Source organism: Acomys minous, assembly GCF_964271855.1.
Source record: "Acomys minous genome assembly, chromosome: 2".
Classification (NCBI taxonomy): domain Eukaryota; kingdom Metazoa; phylum Chordata; class Mammalia; order Rodentia; family Muridae; genus Acomys; species Acomys minous.
This window is the reverse complement of record NC_140484.1, coordinates 129207594-129235331: the sequence shown is the minus strand read 5'-3', so window position 1 is coordinate 129235331 and position 27738 is coordinate 129207594. Positions and strand designations below refer to the sequence as shown.

At 47.9% G+C, this 27738-nt stretch overlaps 1 protein-coding gene across 12 annotated transcripts in view; it reads right to left on the bottom strand.

Moving 5' to 3' along the window:
* TENM4 (teneurin transmembrane protein 4) overlaps nucleotides 1-27738 on the bottom strand; it is a 720654-nt gene that overhangs the window by 128590 nt on the left and 564326 nt on the right. For all 12 annotated transcript variants that reach the window (XM_084773614.1, XM_084773618.1, XM_084773619.1 and 9 more), the window contains 3 exons: nucleotides 10790-10891; nucleotides 8939-9133; nucleotides 5106-5306 (listed from right to left, as the gene is read on the bottom strand). In XM_084773614.1, coding sequence (XP_084629740.1) covers nucleotides 5106-5306; nucleotides 8939-9133; nucleotides 10790-10891 — 498 coding nt within the window. The remainder of the gene's footprint in view (nucleotides 1-5105; nucleotides 5307-8938; nucleotides 9134-10789; nucleotides 10892-27738) is intronic.

The following is a 27738-nucleotide window of genomic DNA, read 5'->3' as shown; positions in this document are numbered from 1 at the left end:
GCTTTCCCCCTTTTACGCAGTCTGGAAAGCCCGGCCCATTGAGTGGCACTGCCCTTGAGCAGGGAGGGCAGATGACCTAGACTAGGAACTCCCTTGCGGCTGTACCCGGAGATTCATCTTCACGACTGTTCTAGATCCTGCCAAGTGGACAACCAATGTCACACTCAATATCACAACTACCTTTACAGGGAGCTTAGGAATCCTGGCCCACTTAACAGCTACCGATCATGCAGCTCAATGGCAGGTGTGCCGGAAGCACAAAGAAATAGATGGCTTTGAAAATTAACGTTTTATATTACTGCTTGTCATAAAGAAAGGCAAGATACTGGCAAGGACACCTCATTTTAATAGAAACAGTGTCTAAGACAAGAGCTGAAGACTTAGATGCAGAGGGCCCAGCTTTAATGTAAACTCTGTCACTAAGCTGGACAAGTCATTTGTCCTCCTAAAGTCTTTCTTTTCTTTAAAACATGGGTGGAGATAACATCCCCTGAGCATCAGCACCAATATTCCAAACCACTGACTCAGTGGCATACTGTTCGGCCCAGAGATGAAGTCAGGGGTGTGCTGCAGGTGAGAGCTTGGGCCTTGTGGCCTCTGAGACTCTGTCTCCAGTTACCTTGTCTGGCTTGGCGGGAAGGAAGGCTGTGTGGATGGGGCTGGATCGGAGGAGAAGTTTCTGAGATGAGACCGGAAGCCAGGGTGCTGGGAGGCAGGGGCCTGAGTAAATGCTTGTGTAAGATCTGACTTTACTGTCTCCACAGACCTCACAAAAGTGCTGAGGACCCTGTCAGCTCACATTTCATTATTGGGTGTGCTGCTTTAAGCTACCTTCACGGAATCCGGTTCTTGGCGCCAGATACTTATATCACGGAGGAGAGACAGACTTTTTCTCCTAGGAGGTGGCAGACCCGGCCATCTTTGCCTACCCATCAACCTACAGTCTGCACTGCTGATGATAAGAGGATTGCTCAGGCTGAGCCCACTGACCTGCGGCTCCTGATGAAGACAGGGCAGTATCTGTGCCTACCTCATGTGCCCGGTGTCAGGCATCACAGATGACACAGGCAGCACTGTGCCGGGTCTGTGAGGTAATTGAATGTAGGGGGAAACTGAGGCTTGAAGGGGCTAAGCCACTTGCTGAAGCTGCTCATGGGGAATAAAGCTTCCCACGAGAGCTCTTGAACAGAGGCCACAGCTCTGTTGAGGTCCCTGGAAGACAAGTTTCTTGGCTGGAGTGGGTCCAGTCAATGAGGCATCTTGTGCTTGCTTTTACTAATAGCTTTTGAATGGCTCCTCTCAGTGAAAATACCCTTGGAAGAGAGATCACGTGTTTAGTCGGTGATGATCACTGCTGTGTGTGTGCAAAAATGACTTAATTTAATGGTGACATATCCCACTAAGATATGTATTGGTACCTCTGTATATTTTCAGACAAGGAAACTGAAATAAAGATAAGTACCCTGCCGTTGTCGCACAGCTAGTCTGGAACCAGTGGCGTCCAGAGCTGAAGTGATAGCACAGGGTGATAAGAAGATAGACCTGAACCCAGGCCTGGTGTCTGACTCTCACCTCCTTACTCACCAGTGTGCCTTAGGTGAGTAACAGCCACCCCAGGACTTTCACGGGCATACAGAGGTTCTGTCTGTGCTCACCACCATCTCTATCTTCCATGGCTCTGTGTGTGTGCCTGTGCCTGTGCATGCGTGTGTGTGTGTGTGTGTGTGTGTGTGTGTGTGTGTGTGTGTGTGTGCGCGCGCATCTGGGTAAGTGTGTATGAGTTAGTATGTGTGTTTGTGTGTGTGCATCTGTGAGTGTGTATGCATCTGTGTGTGTGTGAGTTAGTATGTGTGTTTGTATGTGTGCATCTGTGTGTGTGTGTGTGTTCCTACGTGAGATACCTTGGTGTGGCACTCAACAAACACAGCATGTCATTGCTATTACAAAGGGTGACTATAACTAAGTCAGTGGTCCTCTTTAAATTCCTGCTCTGGCAACAGCCACAGGGCCATTTAGTCAGTCACAGGCTAGAGACTTAAAGACAGCAGTGCATACTTCTAAGAGGTACATTGCAGCTTCCCTCATGCTTTGCTATCAGTTGTCTTTGTGAATATCAGGTACTTTCTCCAATGGGTGTCTTAATCAAATCATAACAAGCAATAACATTTACTGAGCACATACCATGGGCCAAGTTGCATGCTAAGCTCTCTTTAACATTATCTTAATAAATATTCCCCAGAAGAAGTAGGCACGATCATTATCCCCATTTATTTTGGCTTAAAGGGATGATGTAATTGGTCTAAACTTATAATTAGTAAGTAGTATGGTCAGGATTTGAACCCAGGTCTATCTTCTTCAGGATCTCCTGCCAGCATGAGACGCTCCTTTGTCTTTTTACATGAGTTTCCACACATGGCTGATATCAGCAATGGCCGTGAAGACCTACGACTAAGAAGGATGAGATCAACAAATCCATTCAAAGTCCTTTTCAGAGGTGTGTGTGTGTGTGTGTGTGTGTGTGTGTGTGTGTGTGTGTGTGAGAGAGAGAGAGAGAGAGAGAGAGAGAGAGAGAGAGAGAGAGAGAGGAGAGTTTGTGTGGGTGTGCACATGTGTGGTGCTGGTGCCCACACTCATAAGCATGTGAATACATACAGAGGCCAGAGATCAATATTGGCTTTCTCCCTTGATTGCTTTCAAAGTTTATTTTCAAGGCAAGATTTCTTACTGAGCCTGGAGCTTACTGATTCTGTTGCGTTGGCTGGCTAGAGAGCCCCTGAGGTTCACCTGTCTACACCCCCTCTACCCAGGCTGGCGCTATAGAGACGTAATGAAGCACCTGGCGTTTTACATGAGTGCTGGGGATTGACTTCAGATCCGCATGCTTGCACAGCGTTTGCCTACTGAGCCATCTCTCTAGCCCCCTTTCTAGTGGTTTTGTCATCATTGTTTTTGCTTCCAACTGAAGAGTACTCAAAAAAGCTCAGCCAAAGCTACCCCTGCCTCCTCCCAGGCTGTGGAATTTCATTGGGGATTAACAGTGCAAGGCTCGGGTTATAGACCCATTGTAAATTAGCTTTTCAGCCACATAATGAACAATACAAGGCAGCGTTGCTTTAAGAGGACCATTTATTATATTGCAATAAACAGAGCTATATAAAGAGAATTATTCCCGAGACTCTGTACATCTGTGCTCACAATCATGTCTTTACGTGAGCTTTGCAAACAGGGATAAAAGTCCAATTTAAACTGTGCATTGAACAGCAATTCTCCATTCAGCAGGAAAGGTAACTCAAGGTATTCTAAGGCACAAATGCTGCACAGGTCTCATTTTTGAAAAAGGTCATAGCCATCTCTCTTGACCATGATCAGAACTGTTAATCCACATCATAATGAGCTGATTTGAACTTTAACAGTATGGAGTGGTTGGACAGTGATTTGAGGTAAGTCTCTCTTCCCCACTTCCCAGAATGTACATACTAACAAGGCAGATCTTTTTTTTTTTTAAATCTCTCCATCCCATCTGATTTTTTTAAAAAGCACCTTTCACACAGTAGGTGTGTTAAAGTGTGGTGTGAATTGGAAGGGGGTACTTATTGCTTTCTCCCAAGGGCTTTGTATGGATTAAATGAGTTGTTAGGTGTGAATACAACCTACTGTCAATGCGAGGTGGTTTACACATGTTCTCATTAAATCCTCATCTTGGGAGAGTCTAAGCAGAGGTGTTTATAGAGAGAAGGGTGCCAACAGCATTACCCTGTGTAGAACCAGATGCCCCAGTCATGTGCCTGTCCACTCATATATCCATCCATCCATCCATCCATCCATCCACCCATCCATCCACCCATCCATCCATCCACCCACCCATCCATCCATCCATCCATCCATCCATCCATCCTTCCTTCCTTCCTTCCATCTTTACCAAGCAAGTAAAGCAGGTCAGGCCTATGTCTTCACTAACAGACATATTTGCTATACCACATCCACGACAATTACTGTCCAGTATAGCACTAAGCCAGAAAGAAATTGAGGGCAGCTTTCAGAGGCCCCTAAAGTCCACACGGAGTTTATCTTTCATTCTGAGCAAAGCATGAAACTAAAAGAACAGCATGGTGGGGGCAGGTGCTTCCCCATGACCCCTATTTCCTGCAGCTCTCCTAGGACCCCTTATGGCCTTGCAGCGGACAAGTCTCAGTGAAATACATCTCGAACCCTAGGAGCCACTGCCAGCCTAGATAAATGACACCCGCTATTGTTGCACACTCTGCCCTCGGTTGATCATGCTACTTGGAGATGTTCTAGAGGCTTTGAGAGGTGGGACGCAGCTGGAGGTAGCAGGTCACTGTGGTGGCTTTAATGTGAAGTGTCTGCCATAGGCGTTCTATGCCCATGGCTGGTGGTACTGCTTGGGGAAGATTGTGGGGACTCTGAGAGGGTCAGCCTTAACAGCAGCAATGTGCCATTGGGGATGGTCCTTGAGGGTGTAGCCTGCTCTCCACTTCCTGTTTAGGCTTCCTGACTGTGATAATAATGTGGCCCTCCAGCCAACCTCCTGCAGCTATATCTTATACCCTACAATGGAATGAATTCTCTCGAATTATAAGTCAGAATAAACCTTTCTTCCTCGAAATGGCTTGTCAGGTATTTTATCACAGCAACCAGGCAAGTCATCAACTGTGGGCACATCCTGTGAGTATCTCCCTCCTGTCTCCTGCTCTGTTTCTCTGCCATCATGAGGTAAAGCACCCTCTTGATGGCAGACCAGATCCTCTTAAACTATGATCAAAGATGACTCTTTCCTCCTTCAATTCATTCTCTCATTGTTCTGGTTAGAAGTATACAAACATGACCAGTACAACACTGCTTAGAATCCCAAGGCTGACCAAGGGAAAGATGTAAGTTTTGAATTACCTGCTCACCACAAGGAGAGGCACCAAATACTAGAAGGGAAGGGCTAGGAAGAAAAAATGCGTCCATGACACGAGGAGTCCACAGTTAGGTGCCAGAGAGCAGGGCCACACCACTCACCACTCACCAGGCCTGAGTGCGCTGCATGTAACAGTCCATCCCTCCCTCCACCCAGGCAAAACCCTTTCCCCCATATTTACCAATAGAACAGTCGTGTCCAGTCCAGCTTGGGTCACAGTTGCAAAGCCCAGTGTCTGGGAGGAAGGTCCCGTGGCCTGAGCACTGGTCCAAGCACGTGGCCCTGGGTGTCTCGCAGTTGGTGCCTCCCCATCCCACGGAGCAGTGGCACTCTCCTCTCACACAGACACCCCGGCTGGAACATGTGGGGTCCATGCAGTCCACTGTGACATGGAAGGAAGATGGCACAGTGAACATTGGAACAGCAGAGCGAGGCTCCTGGGAAGGGCAACACCGTTAAAGTGGCCTGTCCATTTGGGAAGGTCACGGGTACGGTAAAGAACAGGACGTCAGTGAATAGTAGGCCTGAGTTCCCAGTTCTCCAAGATTGTTTCCTCACCTGTAAAACATGGCTACAAGTCCCTGCCCTTTGGCTTGTGAAGTGAACTAAGTATAAACATTTATCAGGTGTCAGCACAGCACCCAGAGCCTCCCATGTGTGCAAAAACTGCAAAGAGAGAGGAAGAGCCTCAGATGGGGAAACTGAGGCTCAGAAGGGTAATAATAATTTATGCCAGGTCACATAAATAAATTCCACCAGAAAGGATTTTTCTCTGATATGTATGTGTGAGCACACTCATTCATGCATATGTGTGCGTGTAAGCATGTGTGTGTGTGTGTGTGTGTGTGTGTACATGTATGTGAACATGCACATAAGGAGAAAGATATTGAGTGACTTTCTGTACTATCTGCCTTCTTGTCTTCATAAGATACATCATTAAATGGAAGCTCTGAGCTTTCCAACTATGAAACAGACATGGCCAACAATCCCCATCTATCACGTTGGCACAACGGACCAGTGACAGTGGCAATGAAGATACTATATGAACAGTTATTTTTCCATCCTCTCAAGAACTTGAGCAGGGAGGCTTGTGTACACTATAGGCTTATCTACAACTCAGCCATTTAGGTGTACTAAGTCATTTCATTTATAATCCAGAATATTTGACTTTTATACCAAAGGCCAAGAAACCTGGTCTGGGTATAAAAGGGTCACAGGCACAAAGGGGCTGAGACTTTACAGAAAGAGAACTCTGGGACATTTGATTTGAGGACCAGTCTGCGGAGAGTGCTCTTTTATCATCTTAGTTTTAAAAGGAGTTTTACTTGGCAGTCGCAACAGTAAGTGAGAAGGCCAGGGGCGAGGAGTAACTAGGTGCTAAAATCACAGTAATGACAGTAGCAAAAGTTGTCATTTATTTAGATGCTCATCTGTGCTACGTTTTGCTGTTAAGCATTTTATGTAGCTCTACTTAATCTATTATTTCTGTTAAATAAGTTTTCCAAGGCAGCACAGAAGGAATTTACATTTCAGCCTCTCTCTCCTGTCTAGATCGCTTGCTATTTTCTCTTATAATCTGAGTGGTTCAAAAATACATTTGTGCCTATACGCGCTCATAAACACATGAAGTGGTTTAAAAATAGAAACCGAATCAAAACATGGAAAGAAACAGGACCATGTGGGGAATTAATAAAGCCCAATGAAGGCAAATGACTCGTCCCTTGTGGTCTCCAGACACCGTTTAGTAACGGCTAAAGCATGACCTGCCGAAGTTCTGATAATTAAAAATAATAAAGACAACACCAGTGATAAATTCTCGTGACGGGCCTTAGATCCCGGAACCTCAGAAGGATTATTCCAGCCCATTAGGCTACTATGGTAATTCCCTGGGTCCAGAGAGCTTTCTAACTCCACAGGAATCAACTCAGCGATTCATAGCCAGAGACCTAGGGACAGCATTTCCCGACCCGTGAGTGCCTGGCCCCAGCTTTGGGTTGACCCTGTCTCTCTGAGGACCCTATAGAGCCTTCAGTGTGGCCTCCTGTACATATTCAATGCTAGCTTGCAGGCTGGAAAGGTATCAGTTTTGGTGAAATGTACTTGTACTTGTACAGGTTTGTTCTTCTACAGAGGGACCCAGAATCCAGGAAAGGGAATCCCAATCTCAGTAGAATAAAGGCTAGGGGGTGCTAATAAGAGACCGTGTCTTCTAAAGACAGCTGGTTTTTGTGTCTCCAGGTGACTTGGCAAGCACTGGAGCCTCACAGAAGTCTGCCTGACAGGGACAAGGTAGCCCCTGGAACCTGTGCTAGAGTTGAGGAACTTGCTGAATGGCATTGGCTTTGAGCCCTGATCCTCAACCGAGGGCTGGGATCTGTACCACAGTAGTATTCTGCCAAAGAGGCTTTGAGTGGCCTGGCTCTGCCCCTCCTGGGTCTCTGGGTGACAGGAGCTCCAAGAAGGGATAAAGCTGTCTTCTTCCTGCACACTGAGACAGCCTCGTGGAGCTATGTGTAATGTAGCATGCCTGGGAGAGAGGCGGTGTCTGGGAGGTGGGCTGACTTGATTTAGATTCCTTCTAGAAGGCAGGCCAGACTGTCCCCTTTCCCTCTTTCAAAGAGCCAAAAGTCTCCGCAGAAGTTTAGCTCATTAATGAATGATGGCGCCCACACTGCCAGGCTGCAAGCACAGGCTTCCCTGACCCCAAAAATGTTCCACGCTTCACCACATGAGCCATTAGGTGCCCTTTAGGACTGAAATTGCAGCATCTCACTTTTCACTACCAAAAAAAAAAAAAAAAAAAAAAAAAAGATCTGAGTTTGTGCTCTCCTGCCCCTCCCCTGGTTCCCTTCCAGCGTCCCACCCTTGGCTCCTTTCAGGCTTTAAAAAATATGGAGCCATAAACTTCAGAAGAGAAAAAGAAGGAGAGAAAAAAGTAAGCTTGTTAGCTGATGTTCTAGAAACAGGGGAAACCCGTTAGCAGCAGGGCCCAGGGAAGACGGTGAGAAGGATGTAGGCCCCCCCTCAAAACATTATTATAAACATGAGACTGTGCAAGCATGTTTTAGCAGAGAAAAATAACAAAAGAAATCAGTCCCCCCCCCTCTTCAAAAAGCAGAGCGGGAAGAAAAACACTTCATCTCAAATAGATAACGTAAATCAAAGTTGTAAATGCTAATTTTTTTTCTCTTTGAAAACTATCCCACAGCTCTGGGGTACTGTGCAGTGTCCATCTGTCTGGGAAATACCACATACGCTCTGCTCAGGTGGACCAGCCCACTTGTCTAATAGGACTCTCCTCTTTTCCCTCTGCTGCACAGGGTCTCCATCTCAAGGGAAAACAGAGCTCCAAGTAAGAAGAGCCAGGCCCTTGTGTTCTGGAGGCTGCTGTCCTCTCTCAACAGTTACCATCATCCCCTAAGCCGAGGGGTCTGCACCAGGACTCTCTGCCTCACTGGAGGGCTGTTTGTAACCGAGACGGGAAATGCCTTTCAGACATTAATCCGGCCTGGCTACCTACTTTAGGCCTGTTCACTTTCTCTCTTTTAAGAGAGAATGGTGCTGTGTGTGAAGGCTCTCTGTTAAATACTACATGGGTTTAGAAGACAAGCCCTTCCTAGGAACCTCTCCCTCCCACTGGGGAAGGAGGCAAAGCGCTGGGTGGTAGTAAATTGCGTACATTGACCATCACCTGCAAATGGGGAAGCCCATCCATTTCCCAACCCTGGATGCGGTAAGGAGAGTGAAGCCTGACCGTCCCCAGAATAATGCGACTAATATAAGAGCCACATTTATGGAGCATTTACCAGGTGTCACCCAGTGAGCTAAGTACTTGAAATGAGCTATTTAATTCAGTCCTCACGGTGGCCCCCTGAGGAAGGTAGCCTCACTTACGGAGGAGGAGACTGAGCCAGGACTCAGAGGTACAGCCGATTTCAAAACCTGAATCTTAGGAAGCCGTCCCAGATTGTCTGCTGGCCTCTACCTCAGAGGCAGCCTGTGCGTGACTCTTACCTTCCTCGCAGCTCTCACCCTTGTAGCCAGGGTTGCAGATGCAGGTGCCCATGATGCAGGTGCCATGGCTGCTGCAGGCCACGTCGATGCACTGGTTGGTAGGCACGTCACACTCGGCACCCTTCCAGCCGCTGTGGCACAGGCATCTGCCCTTCATGTACTGGCCATTCCCACTGCACAGCACGGGGCAGGAGGCTGGAGAGACAGGGCCAAAAGCCTGGGTAAATCACCTCCAGGAAACCTACAATTGGGCTCTGTTCCCTTCTCCCCTCAGCTTGGCTGACAGCATCATCAGCTGATTGGTAGTAAGCACTGCTGTGTACCCATCATCTGCTTCCCTTCATTCCAGCTTCAGCACCTCTGGAGCTGGAAGTGAAGGTGTGTGATGCATAGGCCAGTGTCCGTCAAGCTGTGTGCTACTGGTTTCTCCAGGCTCCTCAGATTCAGATGAAGTGCCATAGCTACCAGGAGCTGGAGACACAAAGCTGTCATCTGTTTCGTGTTATCGCTGGAAGAGACTGTATCTGGGGCCCCTGGCTGCCTACATCATCCCCTCCAACACTCTCTTTCTCACAACACTCTATTGTCACCCCACCCCCTGCCACGGCAACACCACAAACGGTTGCCTTTAACCCTGGCAAGTCTCCACTTCCCTTGCCTTTCAGGCCCCCATTCCAGCCCCTCACACCACAGCCCTTCAAGAGAAGAGCTGAGCCCTACTTAGCCCTTTGAAGTATTTTCCCCTTCTGCCTTTAGCATAAAGGTTTTGTGACCATCTATGAAGGACACTATCTAAAGATGAATTTATATTGCATTGTGGTGTAAGCACTCACCTGCCTTACTGAGATGCAATAAGGCTGTTTTATACACGACTCTTAACCTGAAGGAAGCACGGGATGAGAGAGCAAGTCTCTGTAGAAGGATGACTCAGCTCTCTCTCTGCATCACCTTCGCTGTGCCCCACCTGGCGTCTCTTCTTTTTAGAGCACTTAGAAGGCAATGGTCACTGAGCTTCCCTGGGCTGCCAGCTTGGCTGGCTCAAATGCAAGACTATTTCACATTAGGTAAAGTAGGCAGAGTCCCCAGCGCTACACTCGGTAGGATTTGTAGGGTGCCGTTCCCTTGGCCCCTAGGAAATAATCTCTGCCTTCTGTTCTTGAACTCCACAACCCCATCTCTTCTCTATAGCTTTCTGTGTGACCTTCTTCCTGCCTAGAAACCCACACTTAGCCTTGCTGCTTCTGTTTTAGGTATCACAAGGATGCTTTCAAACAGCTGGTCCAGGCCCTGTCAGTGGAGTAAACACAGCACAAACTACTAAACAGACATAAAGCCAGAGGCTTCTGGAAGAGAGAAGGAGAAACCCCCGACAAGGGGTCATTTTGGTTTTCCTGTGGTGAACAAAACTGAAGGCCAGAAGCACCCAGTAGGTCTCGGGTAGCCTTCGGATTATCTCAGGAGTTGTTGTATATAGCCCTGTATACGCTGAAGGTAGCATTAGGGTACAAGAGGGAGGAGACGCCAGGCTTCCAAGTGAGGGACTTGGTGCCGGCATTTTAGCTGAGGTGCTGCTTGTATTTACGGAAGTGGAGCGGCTCCGTATGCGTCCCACCCACAGGCCAGACAGTCTCTTTAAAGCGGGAATCATGTTTTCAGAGGACCCCTCGCTGCCCTGAAAGGAACACGACCCTCCCAGTCCTGAGCAATCACTGTGTGTTGTCCATAGCTGGTTAACAACAGCTGATCAGACGTGCTCTTGCAGCCCTTTCTAGGTATGTCAGGAGGCGCCGTGGGTCCTAAGCTCCCTCTGAGAAGTGTGCCCAGTAGGTCTGGGAAATAGTAACTGCTCACCTCGGCCACAGTCAGGGCCCAGAAAACCCAGGAAGCAGTGGCAGGTCCCGGAGATGCAGTCGCCGTTACCATAGCAGTTGCTGGGGCAGTTATCCACAGATTCTAGGAGAGAAGAGAGGGAGAGCTGAACGTAGGGATGGCTTCATGCTACAGAGCCCAGGGGCAAGACTCTGGTGAACCAAGACCCACCTGAACGCATACACACACACACATTATTTGAGACAAGGACTCAAGTAGGCCAAGCTGACCTTGAATTTGCCATATAGTGGAGGATAGCCCTGAGTTTTGTATCCTCCTGTCTCCACCTTGGCATAACAACTGTGCACAACCGTGCCCCGTTTTATGCCCCGCTAAGGATGGAAGCAAGGGCTTTGTGCGTGGTAGGTGTGCACTCTACCCACTGAGTCACAAGGCCAACCTCTGAGCCACACTTTAGTAAATCAACTGTGCCTTCTACACGTACATGCTGGTGCTGCAGTAAACACTGTTGGGAGGAAGCAGTAAGACTTGTGAATGGTAGTTATCTTTAGTCGATTCCATGCTTGCACAAATGTGTCTTCTCCCACCTTTACTTTCCATATATTCATCCAGGGCCCCACCATCTCTAGCTAGGACTTCTATGGCAGCCTGTGGGTGGCCTTTTAGCATTTTCTACTTTCCGATTTATTCTCCTGACAGCTTTAGGGGTCTCTGTGATGCGAACTTGATGCTGTTATTCTGTTACTAAAAAAAAAAAAAAAAAATCTTCCAATTGTCCACACTGGCTGCATGGGAAATCCACGCTCCATCAAAAGGTATAGACTTTTTTTTTCTCTTCTGCCCATTGGGCCCCACATTCAGCCTCCATGACCACCTTTGGATTCAGTTACTTCCTCTGACTCCCTTAAGTATCTCTGACAAATGCTCTGTGTGACATGTCAAGGAAGCCCAAGATTTTAATAAAATATTAAGCAGTTTAATTGCTCTAATTAGTAAACAGAATATCTATAAAAATCATCCACCGAGAATAGTCATTTGTCAATAATTCTGGGTACAGAACAAAGCAGACATGACTACGCTTAGAATACTTGCTCGGAGCCACAAATCTATCTTATGTCACTGTTACCAAATCTGACAAGTACATGTACGATTGTTTCCATTTCACTAGAAATAAAAAAAGCAGACAGGAGAGATTAAAGCAACTGGCAGAAGGCCACAGATACTATCCACAGAGGCAGGATTTGAACACAGGCCTTTGGACTTCAAGCTCAGCCTCCTTCCATGATGCCAAGCTCTCTAGGCCCTGAAGAAACTCATTCCACTGCAGGAGCCAGGGGTCTGGAGGAACCCCCGAGGCAGCAGAAGAACGAAGGAGGGTAGAGAATTCTAGAACTTTTGGAGGCTGAAGGTTTCCAGGAGACCATCAAGCTCGGTGCATTCACTTAACCGAAAAGGAAACTGAGACTTGGAGGAAGGGCACCGCGTGAGTTGGCGGGGTAAGAGATAATGCAGAGGGGAGGTTGTAGGGCAGGGAGAAGTAAGGGTTCAGTTTGTCTTAGATAACAAGGATCCATCCAGAATCCAAGGTGGGGGCTGAGGAGATGGCTAAGCAGCTAAGAGCATGTACTGGCGTTGCAGAGAACCAGTGTTTGGTGCCTGGGACTGCAGCTCCAGAGAATCTGATGGCCTCCACAGGCACTGCACTCATGTGTATATACCCTCCATATATAAAATTAAAAGTAAAATATTCTTACAAATGAATAAGTAAATCACAATAATAAAAAGCCAAGACTGTGGCATCTATGAAAGTGATAGCACCATTTTAGACCTGCACTGAGCTTAGTGAGCAAGACAAGTGGCACGGTCCACAGCATGACAAAAGCTCTTCCTGAGGGTACGGTGACATGTATTGGGGTCCAGTCTTCCAGTATCATGCTGTGTGATCAAAACCAATTCCCTTCTCCTCACTGAACCCCATTTTCCTGTTCTATACAATAGTGATGGCATAGGTGACTCCCTGGGACTGCTTCCTGCTTGAAACTACCAGGAATTATAATGAAGAGATCACTGTACTGAGAGCATCAACACTGAAATGCAGCAGAATGCTCAAGGGTATAATGTGGCAACTGCTGCGGCAGAAGGCTTGAATAATAGCTTGGTGACACAGAAGGGGAGTAGGGGCTTTGATAGAAAGGGTTTCCTCAGGGCTGGAGAGATGGCTCGGAGGTTAAGAGCACACGCTGCTCTTGCAAAAGCCCTGGGTTTGGTTCCTAGAACCACGAGGCATGTTCTCTGGGCCTTGCAGGAACTCCTCCTAGAGCAGAAGCCAGGGCTGGGAGTGTTGAGCAAGGCAGGTTTCTGGACCAGCAAGGTCACCAGTGAGGGCAGCAAAGGAGCCAGCAGAAGGGGGAAACCATTCCAGAACCTTCAGAACTTGAGACTCCTGAATTGAGAGCAAGAGACACTACTCCAACGTGTGGCCTCACTTCCTGGCTAAGTGATCTGTCTGGGTTGGGAATGAGTGGGGCTCATGGGGTCTGAATATCTATTTTCCCCACAGGCTTTGCCTGGAGAAGTCTATGTTCCTCAGTGTTTACATCAGTACTAGCTTCCTAAATACATTTCTAAATACACGCCACTGGGGAAATATCATTCTGAATGTTGTTTTAAGACCCAAGGGCTTGAATAAAGTTCAAGGCCAGATGACGTTCCCGCTAAGCTACTGTGAACTGTACAGTAGGGGGCACAGCTCCCCAGCCCTGCTGCAGGAGGCCAGCCCAGGGAGGCAGGGGGGCCTGCTTTCTGTGTCTCCTTGTGCTCTGGAATGGCAGGGGGCCATAGCCTTGGGTCTTCCCCATACTTCTCTCCTCATCACTGTGCTCATTCGCCCCACATATCCCTGTTTACAACTTCTGTTCCTTCTTCCAGAGCTAATGCTAATGCCACAATCTCTGAGAAGCCTTCTTGGCAGCTTAAGCAGGTCGGGTCCTCATCACTATGGAAACACCGTACTGTCAACTTTATTGACTATGAACCTTTGTGCTTAGGAACTGACTTTACTCCTTTGGGTATTTACTCTGGAATCTAACCCACAGAAGGGTCTCAGTCTGCTTTTGATGCTATCACTGCAAGAGCTCACCAGAGTTTCCCAGATCGAAAACGCTGCACTTCAGTTCTTCTTAAGGCAAAGGCATAGGTATCCCTCTGAATAAACACTAGCTACTAGCTGTATTTCAATAGGATCTGCTTGTGGACAGCTTGCATACATGTTCTAGAGTCTGATTTATCAACTCTACAATACACAAACCTGTTTATTACCTGCCAAAAATCCTTTGCAGTGACTGAGAGGGGAAAGCATTTTTTTTTTTCTGGGACTCAGTATAGTGTCAGCTGCCAAGTCTGACAGAGTGGAATTGTGGATGCTCAGGAACTCGCCTGGGGCTGTTAGTGTTGTGGAAAGCATATGTTTTAAGAGACAAAGTAATTTGAAGATGGCAGCGTAAAAGGGAAGGGGGCCATTTGGAGAATATTTGCCTTTGATAAAACGTTTATGTGTATAGGTTTTCTTCCACATCAAATTTCAGCAACTTGGGGGCTACTTAAGATCTCGAGAATTTGGGGCTAGAGAGATAGCTCAGTGATTAAGGGCACTTTATGCTTTTGCAGAGGACCTGAGTGCAGTTCCCAGCGCCCACATGGTGGCTTACAACCATCTGTAACTCTAATTCTAGAGGATCTGATGCCCTCTTCTGGCTTCTGTGGGCACTGCATGCATGTGGTACACATACATACGTGCATGCAGACAAAATATTTACACACAATTTTTAAAAACAGTTAAAAAAAAAAAAAGGTCAAGATCGCATGAGTACTGAGTCTCCACTGACTACCTAGTTATGTTTTGCTAAACTCTGGGGTAGAAGTGACTGTCTCAGACTTGTGAAAAGTGTGAACCTGGTGTATGTTCCCAATCAGTGCTCGGTGAGCCTCGCCCCTGCGTCCCTTCCACTCTGCTTAATGTTCACACTCCAGCTGCTTTTGCTTAGCAGAAGATGTACCTTCTGGTCTGCCTGAATTGGAATTAAGAATCCAACTGCCTGTGAGTAACTGATTATCATAGCTGAGTATATGGTATGCTGGAAAAATACAGGTCTCTTCCGCCTCAGCCTTTTGTTTTCCTATCAGAGCAGTGGGCCTTGGTAGGAAATTTGACTTTCAGGGTTTTGTTTCCCCACCCATCAGCCTGGGAATGTGAAGATTAAAGGTTTCTTTGCTCCTTCCCTGGACATGGGTTGTGACTGGGAATGCCCTGTGGACGCTGAACACAACGTTGCTGCTTCAGACACAAAGGTGCAGCTTCAGAGGGAAGAAAGGTCAAAGGCGCCCCTCCCCCACAGCAAGGAGATCTTGGAGGGAGGGAGTCTTGAGGATGTGGTCGCTCCACTGCAAGGCTCATTCTGCCTACTGATGGCTTCTTATTAGAGCCAAATCCTTAACATGGCTCTGCTAAGGAGAAATAGGTGACATAGGACACTGAAGTCCTTTGAAGGCTTGGGAAGTGCTGCCTGCACTGGGGAGGCAGAGGCAGGTGGATCTCTGTGAGTTCGAGGCCAGTCTTGTCTACAAAAGGGAGTTCTAGGACAGTCAGGACTAGACAGATTAAAAAGAAAGAAAGATAAATAGATAGGCAGATAGATAGATAGATAGATAGATAGATAGATAGATAGATAGAAATTCTAAAGCCTGTTTTGCTAGGGTCACCAAGGAAACTATTGACTGGAAGAAGATAACGGGAGCAGCTCAGGGGCCTCCTGTTTCAGGGCCATGATGATGGAGGGTGAGGAGGAAGAGGAGGGGGAGGGGCATCTTCTCTGCTAGCTAGCTAACCATGTATTGGCACAATGGGCACATTTGCTTGTGATCCTGGCCTGGGTAGGCAAACCCCTGTGACCCTTGAAGAGCGATGTTGGACCCTTCACTAAAGACAAGGAGGACCTCTCAGCATCCTTAGAGCCTCTGCTCCCCTGGGATGCATCTGAGCCTGTGGTTACTGCCTCCACTTTTTTCCTGCTTCGGTGTCTTACCCTACATTGTAAAGGCAGGTGCCAGAAACTCTCTGAGAACTTGGCTGGTGAGACGAGGTCTGCCTATTACCCAAACAGTGGTCCAACCTTCTGATGCCTGCTTCTGGCTGCTATGTAGGATGACAGCTCATGTTGCAGACAAGGCCGACCTCAATACGTGGACCTTGACTTTAGCTAGTGAAATTTACACTTTATGTTATATCCCTTCTATTCCTGACAAAGACTGAGCTCAGTTTATGAAGAGTAACCAAAAGGGGACACAAAGCAAGCCCGATGGCGATATTAGTGTTTACTTCCACCTTAAGTCAGGTCCTACTAAATGAACCTGTATGACCCTATATAAACATATAATCCTAGAGTCTAACTTAATCCTTACAATGATTTAAAAAACACATATCATGGCCAATCATTTTAGAGTCTTAATGGGGACAGGAGGCTGAAGGTACTTGCTTAAGTTCACTCCCAGAAGGCGAGTCTGGGAAGTGCTGTATGGCGTGAGCCATAACACAGATTCCGGAAACAGGTTGCCCCTTATGACCTATGAGTCTTTGGACAAAGGCATCTCTCCACCCTCATGTGTGAAGTGGGGTTGGTAACAGCATCCGCCTCAGAGAGTTGCCACAGAAAACAATAAACAGGGTCATGGCGTACTTGTAAAATGGCTGGCCTCGGACCTGGCAGAGCTGGTCTTTAGGCTTTAAGATTTGCACATGTCTTTCATTTGTAAGCTAAAACACTCAGTTGGTCTAATGAATCCAAATAAGGATGTGTGGGTTATTGGAGGTAAACACACACACATGTAAAACACACAGGGACTCCCCATGGCAAAAATGAAAACCAAACAAGCCATGTTCCTAGCGTGCAGGGGGCAGGGTGTTGGGATAAATTTTCTCCTGGGGACAGCACTGTCAAAGCAAATTAAACCTGTTGTCTCCCTGAAGCACCAACTCTGGCACACTCATGCCAACACCTAAAAAAAAAACTTTTCTCCTGTGCTTTTCAGATTGGCGCTGGGCAGGCGCCAGGTGCTGGAAAAGCTGTTCTGTGGCCTGTGAGGTGTCAGTCCCTGCAGGCACCCCAGCTTTCTTTGCAGATGACGGAATTCAAAGGTCTTCAGTTTGCAGCCGTCTAGGTCAACACAATGACAAAGATTTGACAGAACCCTTGACAGCCTGGGCTTGATGCCAGCTCGGAGCTGGCATTTGAGCTGGGAGACCTGTTTTCAGTCAAACCCAGAAGTCTACCAAACCACTACAGAGACACTCGGGGAGGGGGCTAGGAAAAGTCTTCCCTTGTCTCTCTCTGTCTTGGTTCTTTGCGGGTGGGTGGGGGTTGGGGGGAAAGGAAACCAAATTCCACCAGCAAGATGGTGAGTCCCTTAAAGACAGATGCCATGTCTGGTTTCTCAAAGAGTCTGGTGAGGGCTAAACACAACCAAAACAGTCAACAACACTTGCCATACTGACAGCTAAGCAGGAACGCGATGGGGAAGTGGGTGGGTGAGGTCAGAGACTAAAGGAGACACGGCACAGTGCTCAGGCCGGAAAGACTAGGGCAACCCCTAACCTGGAGAGAGGCCCCCTTCCCGCCCTCCGGTTCTTACTGTGCAGTGCTCAGAAGGAAGGCAGTGACAGGAAGCTCACAGTCGGGCGTCACTGCGCTCTCAGATCATGTGTAGGGTTCAGAAGTTCACACCTGGCAGCCACATTGAAGAGACTGATAAGACAAGCTAGGGCAATGCTCCAGGAGGAACAGGAAGGGAGATAGTGAGCCAGAAGCCACATTTCAAGGAAGGAATTCCTGAAGAGATTGAGAACTGAGCTCGGGCAGACAGTATGTGAGACGGGATAGGGGTTTTTTGCTTTGCTACCCTGATGGGCTGACTCATCCACCAAGGAAGGACTATCTAATAGTCTTCGGGGAAACTGACTTGTAAGACTCGGGGGGGTACACGTCACCTCCCAATCTATAGCAAATGATAGCACCCCTGAGACAAAAGCTGGGGGGTTGTTGAATACTCGCCAGCTGAAGGACCACATCGCTGGTTGGTTTTTGTCAACTTGACTAGAGGCACCGCAATTGAGGAAGTGCCTCCTCCGGTCAGGCTGACCCGGCATGCGGGCATGTCTGTGGGACGCTTTCTCGATCAATGACCGATGTGAGAGGACTCAGCTCACTGCAGGTAGCTCCACCCCTGGGCAGATGGCCGTGGACTATATAAGAGAGAGAGCTAAGAAAGCTACAGAGAGCCAGGCTGTGCTCCTCCATAGCCTCTGATTCGGTTCTTGCCTTGAAGTTTATGAGCTCCTGCCTTGGCTTCCTGCTGAAGTTTATGGAGCCTTGAGTTCCTTCCTGCCTTGGCTCCCCGTTGATGATGGGTTATAAACTGTAAGCCAAATAAGCCCATCCCTCCCCAAGTTGCTTTTGGTTATGGGGTTCATCATAGAAATAGAAGGTAGCTGGCACAAAGTACATTTTCAATCTCTAAATATGTTTAAGGAGAGGGTTTAAGGACTGGTGGTGGAATCTCGAGGTATAAACCATGGTATAAGGAACATGCCTGGACATCCCGAGAAACTTGAACTTTCTTCCTACTCCTGTTTGAGTGACCTTGACCGAGTCTCTTCCTGTCTTGGGCCATTTCTTTTCATTTCAACATTTATTTAATTTACTCAGCAAGTGTTTGCTGAGCAACTGCGTTATCTTAGGAGGTGTTTCTAGTGAAGATTATGGCCAAGGTGATTTGTCAAGTCTAGCATCTGGGACTCAGTGAATCAGATCCGGTTGACACTACTTTGGGAACTACGCACGTCATTGAAAAGGTTGCGAATAGCATCCTGACACTTTTCACGTAGTCTGAGAGTGGAAGAGAAGTCTGCTCCTTTCAGGGCTGGCTCTGTCCTCACTGGCTGGCTCTAGTTGAGCTTGGCCTCTGCTCCTGGATCTGTTGGCAGTGGCACTCTCAGGGGTCAGGGGCAGGCCAGTCACTTTGGTTCCACAGCCTTCCCTAGGGAAGATGACATGCGTGCGTACTTTCCTGTTCTGACTGAGAGTATGTGCTGACGAGGCCCTGAGATGCAGGCCAGGTGGTGACGAGTCTGACAAGGGCTGTGCTTTTCAAGCACATGGGATCTGGAGGAGAGGTGAACGGCCATTGTTTAGAGAGACCTTTCCTTCCTGGGATCTTTTACCCACAAGTGCTTCTCACAACCAGTATTCCATTTGAGTTTCTCCCGAAGCAGCAGGCACAGGTAGGCTGCATGACCTCACCCTTCCTCTGCCCACAGTGGCCTGGACCAGGCCTAGCATCTCAAGCAGGGAGAACATACTCACAAGCTAAACTCCATTCTGCGTCTCAGTGTACAGTTTTGGACCAATCAGGGCCTTGCCTTTTCATATCCGACGGACAAGAGATCTACTAGAGCGGATGACTAAGTGTAGCATTTGCTCGCACAACAGGGGGACTGCAGTTGGCAATAATCTGTTTTATACTTTGGAACATCTAGTAGAAAGGACTTTGACTGCACTCAACATTTGCCAAAGAACCATAAATGTTTGGAGTGACAGCTATCCTGGTGACAGTGATCTGATCATTGCACATTGTGTGCATGCATAGGTAAGCTGCATTGTGTCCCTTTTATGGGGTTATTGCATGCCATTTAAAACTGAGAAGACATTTTAAAGATTGAGAGTGTGATATTTGGTGGTGGGTGCAAAAGTCTAAAAATATGAACCAATCCCAGCACTTGGGAGGTGGAGGCAGGAGGATCAGAAGTTCCAAGTCATCCTCGGGTACAATAGTGAGTTTAAGGATTACGTGATACTCTGTCTCATGGCATAAAAAACAAATAGACAGAAAAATAAGAAGATATGGTGGAAAGAGGAGACTTGGAAAAGCCGTTATGGCCAAGGAGGAAGCCAGTCACAGGAAGTGGTCGAGGCCAGGATGCCAGCGTGTCGGCTGAGAGAAACACATGGGCTGAAGTTCTGAGGGAGAAGCCAGGATGAGGGAAATGAGTCCTCCAAAGACAGAAAGATGGAGGTTGCCAGATGCCTGCCTCCTGGAGGCTCTTCGTGGCCCTCAGCCCCAGCCCACAGAGCTCTTTGTGAAATGACTTCTCTGTCAAGCTCCTTTTCCTTGAGATCACCTGAGTGTGCTTTTGCCTCAGGCAACTGAGAGAACCCCAAGACATACACTGAGGTGCCCCTTCTCGGGAGTGACACACCTGACATTTGCAGGCCTGGGTGAAAGCTGACAAGTGCAGAGCCTGCTGTTTTTTTTTTGTTGTTGTTTTTTTTTAACAACAGCATTTCTACATACACTTATACTTAGTCCCCATGAGGAAAGGGTCACATTTCCCTATGTAGGATATGCAGGTACATTCCTCATAAGGAGAAAAGGACAGTGATCACAATGCCCCCGCCCCCCCCTTTTTATAGATGAGAATTTCAGGCTGATAGAACATGCTTGAATTCCCAAAACCTAGCATCAGACTAGTATTTAACTTGGGTTATTCTACTCCCTTTCATATGGGGGGGGTGGTCTCCTGCATGACTGCCACTGTCACTCTTTTTACCTTAAAACTCTAGCTAGTTGCAGAATCCAGACTGGCTAGAAGATGTGCACACCCTGGCTGGCTCCACCATAGACAGTCTGGATTTTGATCGTTTACAACAGGTCTACTACCATCCCACACTCAAAACACGCTAGGAAGCACTCACAGGTGTTCTATTTAGACCATAATACTGAATCACTCCTTATCTTATTCATTTATCAAACTAATGCTGTCAGGAACTCCCAAAGTCTGGTTGTTGTTCAGGAAGCACCGGTATATTAGATTTTAAAAAAATTTTTTCCACTTTGACTAAATACCCGCCATAAATGAGTTAATCAGAGAAATTGTTTATTGTGACTCATGGTTTTTGAAATCATTCCATCATCAGTGGGAAGGGAGCAAAGCAGTTCAAATCATAGCAGCCAGAGAAGGGGGAGCAGGGAGGGAAGAAGGGAGGGGGGAGGGAGAGAGAGAGAGAGAGAGAAGAGAAGAGAGAGGAGAGAGGAGAGAGAGAGAGGGAGGGAGGGAGGGAGGGGGAGAGAGAGGAGAGAGAGAGAGAGAAGAGAAGAGAGAAGAGAAAAGAGGAGAGAGGAGAGAAGAGAGAAGAGAGAGCGCATGTAATCTGGCTTTCTCCTTTTTACTCTACCTCCCCGCCCCAGCATATGGCACAGTGCCACCCACATTCAGGGTAGTATTGCCCATCATGAAATCCTCCCTGTGAACGCTCTCCCTCCTACTCACTATACCCGAATATCAGTTTACTCCCCAATGACCACTCACCTAATGCCAAATATACGCCGGGTACAGAGGTCCTTAGGCTTATCAGCCTTCTCCTATGTGCATGCAGCAGTTTCCAATCCTTGGTCTATGTCAGCTACCTCAAAGCTTGTTAAAACAGAGATCCTGGCCTCTACCCCTTATGCTTTCAATTTAACAGGTCAAAGGTAAAGAGGTAGGAGACCAGGTGATTCTGATGCCAAAGGCCTAGACAACACTCTTGACAACTGCGAGGATGATGGCACTTTATGCACAGGTGTGTGAAGACAAGCCAGAAGGGGCAGGAAGATGCAAACTACATAAGGATGCAGGAGGGCTTGTGGCCCAGTTCCAAAGAGGAGGGCCTGGTCCTCCAGGGGCTACCATGTGAGTTGCTTTGAGATTAGACTGTCTTTTGAAATGCTAAGCAGCTCTGGGAAGGATGGGGGCCAAGCAAGAGCCAGATTAAGATTTTTTTTTTTTGTACTCCCACGCAGTGACCTGCTAATCATCCTGCCAACTTCATGTCAAGCCCATCTTTTGGACAAATTACTTAAAAAATCAGCCTTTTAAAAGCTCGACTCAGCTGCTGGCTAGAGTCGTCCATCTACTGAGCATCACTTTGTGCTGAATTATTCCTGGATGACAGGCAACGAGGGAACAGAAACAGGCTGGGGCGGGGAGGGGGCTGTTGCTAATTATTCTCCAATCACTTATCTAGGCTAGTCACCAAGCCACTCTCTGCTGCTTACAGATCACACAGAAACCCACGTCTCCCTCTTCCCTGGAGGTCAGTACAGTGGCTTTGGAAAATCCATACCGCTAAGCGAGGATGATTTATATGGCACAGGGTAAAAACAGCTTTGTTTGGGTTGTTCCTTGGGTGCCTCAGTGCGTAAAAAGTGCCTGATGGGCAAGGCCAATGCTCTGAGTCCAGGGCTCCACAAACAAGCCAGATAAGTGTCTGTAACTCCCAGGATGCTCCGCCGCAGAAATGGGAGCCAAAGACAAGAAAATCTTGGGAATCTCAAGGGCCAGCGAGCCTGGTTTATATGTCAGCAAGGAGGTCTTGTCTCCATCAAGGAGGGATGGTGGGAACCAGCATTCTTACCTCCTTGAATACACACCTGTGACCCCCACATAGGAACATGCACACAACAAAAATACCCCCCCCCCAAACTAACGCACTAAATTCCTTACTTACGAAGCAGAGTTACCTCTGGCCCAGACCCCTGCATCAGTGTTCTGCGTGGCCTTTGCTCTGCCCGCCCCCACCCCGACACCACTTTGCTCAGCCCAGCCATGGCAGATGGAGCTGTCAATCCGGACCTGAGTTTCCTTCTCACCATCTGGGGCAGGCACCACCAATGGGACCCCTATGGACACATTTTGTTTGTACAGCGTTTTTCAAAAATTGAATGAGGTGTCAGGATGTTTGAACAAAGAGATTTCTGGGGGGGGCAGGGGGGGGATCTTAATGCTGGCTTTTGTTTTAAAAACTAGTAGTGATGTGGTAGCAGTTGGCTTGCATTTAGGGGAGGTCCAGGCTCTGTGGTCAACCACCGGCACTCTGCAGCTTCCTAGCCTGGTGTCACCTGTCTGGTCCAAAGGCTTCTGAAAGGCCACAGGGTCTGTAGCAGTGTCGTCCTCCCACCATCACTTGTTTGGGTGCCACAGTCACATACTATCTGTCCTATTAGTCACTTGTCATTTCTTTGTATTGTTGATTTTATGAAGCAAATTTATTTAAAACAAAATTTGATATCACTATGAAACGATGACTTGCTACTCCTAATTGCAGCTTTGCCAGCTCACTCTAGTAAACCCGTGATTTCTGAAACAGCCTGCCCTCCTTGGGGAAGCCAAAGCTGATAAAATTCCCTATTAATTCCCTCTTTGCTTGGCTTGGCTTCAGACCCAATTGATTTCTTTTTAAAGATTTATTTTAAATTTTTATGTATGTGGGCATATGTCTGCATGAGTTCATGTCACGTAGCTATACACTTGTGTGAGTGTTCTTGTGAGGCCAGTAGAGGGTGGCAGATGCTATGCAGCTAGGGTTACAGCAGTTGTGAGCCACTTAAAGTGGGTGCTGGGAACTGAACCTAGGTCTTCTAGAAGAGAAGCAAATGCTCTTACAACACTGGGCTATTTCTCCAGCCCCTGAACCTAATTTATACCCTGGCCCCTTCTCTGAAGTGTTCGGATTCCTCCTAGAAAGACTGGGCTCTTGGCATCTTCTAGTGTCAATTTATATTATTCTCTCACTTGTCTTGTGGCTTCGACTGTGCAGTCAGTTACAAGCTCTGACGGTCACCTGTGTGGACAACAGATTCCGGCAAAGGGTCCATCCCCACTCATCTGTGCCACCTCGTGATTGACACCCGGCTTCATCCCAAGGCAATACCTGCCAGATTGCAAGCGACAGAACACAATAATAGTTGATGTCTTCTGGTGTGCTTGGCCCCACGTGTCAAGGCTGGCCTCCTTCTGTGGGACTAGACTCCTTGCTTCCCTGTTCGCTTCTCTTTTGTTCTGAAACTTTCATTCTGCCAGCTTTTCCCCAAACCTGTGGCTTCACTGTCATCTCTTTTCCACTGGACCCATTATATTTGTCTAGACTTGGTGTTGGCCTTCTTCTCTCAAAGCAGCAGTAACTAACCACATGGTGGGAGGGCATGTGGCAGTGACATTTCATGGGGCCCCTATTTCAGTAGGGGCTGGCAACACGGTTTCCATGAATTATGTACTTTAGTGACTTCTATCAGGACACAAGGCACAAAATTGATTAGCAAGAAGAAGAAATTCTGTGCCTCTGGTGGATTTTTCTTTACAATAATCATAATTTGTGCAGGTCAGTCGCACAGTGATCTGAACAATTGCTCTTTTTTATTTATCTACCAGGCAACACTCCGCATAATAACTTGGGTCTATATCTATGGGCCAGAGGCCAAGTTGGACCTCTGCTTGACACCAAATCCTATTAGAGATCATGGTAATGCGGTTATATGTTCATGTTCAATATTTTATAGCCGTTCCGGCCACCTAGACAGGTCATTCTCCCTGTCTCAAGACAGACACTGGCCCACGGCAAACACAATAGCTACATATCTCACAAGGAACTGAGAAATAGCTGCTGCTCTGGAAAGTGCATAGAACCTTCTGGTTGCTTCTGACTTAACAGTAGCAGGACAGTAAGCTGCCATCGTCCTGGGTTATAACTCAGACACGGGTCTTGCCTCCAGAGGAAGGCTGACTTGTTCCCTGCACACTGAGAGGCTGGAATTCTGCATGCTACGACTGTTTATTTTTGTATCTATGAAAAAGTTGGGGACCGCACTAGCTTCTGCCTTCACTTCTCTGTGTGCCAGGGTAAAGACCAGCCTTGAGCATTCTGCCACTGCCTGTGTCAGGCCAGCCATCTTTTCATCCCTTTGTTACCTCCACTTGTCCACAGCACCCAGGGGTCAGTGGGAGTGCCTGTTCTCTTTGCTGATTCTCTGGACTTTCCCAAGCTCCGCAGGTGAGAGCCTACCACACACACACACACACACACACACACACACACACACACACACACACACAGAGAGAGAGAGAGAGAGAGGGGGGAGAGAGAGAGAGAGAGAGAGAGAGAGAGAGAGAGAGAGAGAGAGGCAGAGAGAGAGAACAAATGCCCCAGTTCGTGGCTGGACTTGGCCTATGTCATCAGATGAGTCCCAGAGGAAGTTCCAGCTCTGCCTCTCACTAGCAGCTCTGGATTCTGAGTTTGTCACTCACACATCTTCTAGTTAGTCATGGGGTAAAGAGGATACAGCACACACAGACCTCAGGAGGGCTTGCTGTGACGGGCTCAGTGGAGAGGTGAGAGAAGCTCAGTCAAACAAAGCAAGGGCGTGTGTGTGCATGTGTATGTGCCAAGCCCGAACCTATGTGGCCCAATGGAAAGATCACGGGCTTTAAAGCAAGCTCCTGGGCTTCGAGTTCCATGGTGCCACCCGTGTGGGTGGGTCTTGAGTGGGTCTCTTTCCTGTTCCATGCCTCAGTGTTTTCGGCCTGCAAATTCCAGGAAGTGTAAAGTTCACGACACAAACATCACTCCAGTATCAGAAACTGACCAGCTGTGGCTAGGGGCCTATGGATTCTTCCTTTCAGCTGACTGTTGGCTGACCTTAGCGCCCTGTCCTTCATCAGGGCCCTCGGCGCACTATGCGTGCATGCAGGTGTGTAGCCTTCATGACAACAGGGTAAGAGGGAGCCTGGCTGTGGGCCTGGGAAAGCAGCAGTTAGTGCTCCCACACTGTCTCCACAAAGAGGTGGCTTATGCTTTTAAAGACACCGCTGGGTCCGTGGGAGATGATGTTTCTTCCACCTGCAGGACACACATCACACTGAGCTGGGCCCACACTACAGCTGCTCAGTTCTCTCTTCCTTATGACGCTGAACTCCCAAGCACCAACAGGGATTTCATAGATACAACTTCCTCTTCCTGTGAAAGATGATTTTCAAGTGTCTAATCTACTGGATCTTTCTCATGGAACGTCTTACTACTGGCCCCCACTCCCAACTAATGCCCTATTACTGCCTTCCAGGAATGCCTTAAAGCTATGCATAACAAGAGAGGTATGTGTGTGTGTATGTATGTATGTATGTATGTATGTATGTATGTATGTGTGTATGTATGTATACACACACACACACACACACACACACACATACATACACATACCTCCCATCTGTGTTCCTGTGTTTCTAGTGCAGCTACAAGGAGGCTGATGGAGGTCAGAAACAGGGTCAGGAGAGACTTCTACAGTTCAAGCTGGAGGCCAGAGGAGCAGTCTCTTAGGTCAATGGAGTGCTGGCTGTTTTAAATACGTCTCCTCTCCAGACAGCCTTTTGAGGTCAACCACTAGCAGGTTGACCTAGCACAAATCTGGGCCTAGGGCTCAAGTTCCCTCAAACTGTGCTTAGTCCTAGGGCTTTCTCACTGTGCTTCTGTGCTGGGAGTCAGACTAAAGATAGAAATGGAAGAAGACAATGCAAATGCCTACTGCCCACGGGATGGCCTCTGTGTGGCTCACTCAGTTCTTCCAGGGGTCAGAGGGGTTAAGGACCTGCCCAAGGCCTCAGTGCCGAGGGGCTACGTCTCTTCTCTTTCCCAAGACTCACTCTCTATGCTTTCTCTACACTGCAGCTTCCTCTTACCCTGGAGCTCGGTCCCTTGGTTTCTTCTAATCACCCTGCTATGCTCTGTGGGTCTACCCAAGGCTGCAGTGACCCCCATGGCGACCTTCACAACAGTACTGTTCCTCTTCAGTGCTGTCCCTGTCCACGGGGCTGTGAGAAGCTCTCAGAACACTACGACCTTCCTCTTTGAGATCTCTCGGGAAGATGAGTGGCTTTTGAAAACTTAACTGGGCTGGCCACGTGCGATCCAGCGAGCCATTGGCCCTCAGTGACAGGAACATAGCTGTGTTATTCCTGTTAACTCGGCTTTTGGGCCTGATAAACTCAGCCTTGAATTTTCTTATCTAGTGTTTGTCTTCAAACCATATCCACTCCATTAAAGGAGATCTTATTTCAACTTTCCTATCTTTAATGTCCAAGGGACCGTCCTTCCTCCCTGATTTATTCCCTCCTGGGTGCGTGCTCTTGTTTTATGGAACAGTGAGATCTTTTCTCCACTCTCTTGATGGATTACGGCTTCTTTTCCTTTGAAGTTCCCACACTTGAGCTTTCCCCAGTGTTGTTTTGTTTTGTTTCCCTCTGGTTCTTTTATTTTCCTTCTTCTCCTATTTGCTTAATCTCTCTCTCTCTTACTTGCTGGAAGGTTTGCTCAGATGCCTGATAATCTTCTGGCCTGTTCATATTTAGGGATGAGAACAAAAGGCTCCCTGTCAGCCACCGACTGTCACTGCAGGATGGGGACTCCTGCATTTTGTGGATAATCCCCCAAAGGCACCATCTACAGGGGCTTTTCAGTCCCTCGTATAATTTATTTTTCTAATAATCTCCTTCCTCAGACAGAAGACATGTGTCTGGCTGTCAAAGACAGAGGCTAGAAATGTCACTTTCAGCGTTTAGCTTACACTGGTTTCCTGTTTTCTGTGTGTGACTCTCCCCTGCCCTCACTCTGTCTGCTGCCACTGCCCTGAGTATGAAGCCGCCCCACCCCCCACACCACAGTATTTCTACCTAAGGACCGTGCCCCAGATTCCCTGTGTGTGTGAGAGAAGAAAGCTAAGAAATGACTGCAATTGGCTGCATATCACCCAGCTGTGCCTCACATCACTGTTCCTGCCCCCCCCCGCAGGGCTCCCTCCCTCCCGCCCCCACACCAGAACTTCTCTGGACTTCCCTTCACACTATGTTTCAACCACCAAGCACTTATTGCTCTGCTCTCTCCATGGCCCCAACTCTAGCCACTGTCTGTTTAACACAAGTCGGCTGCCATGTCTCATCCTCGTGTGTTCATTACACACTTGTTTGTTTCAAGCCATTGCTCATATTATAGGGGACTTTGTCACCCCTGACACTAGCTTCTGGCCCCTTTGTTCTGAAGTCCCCAGATTTACAAGCG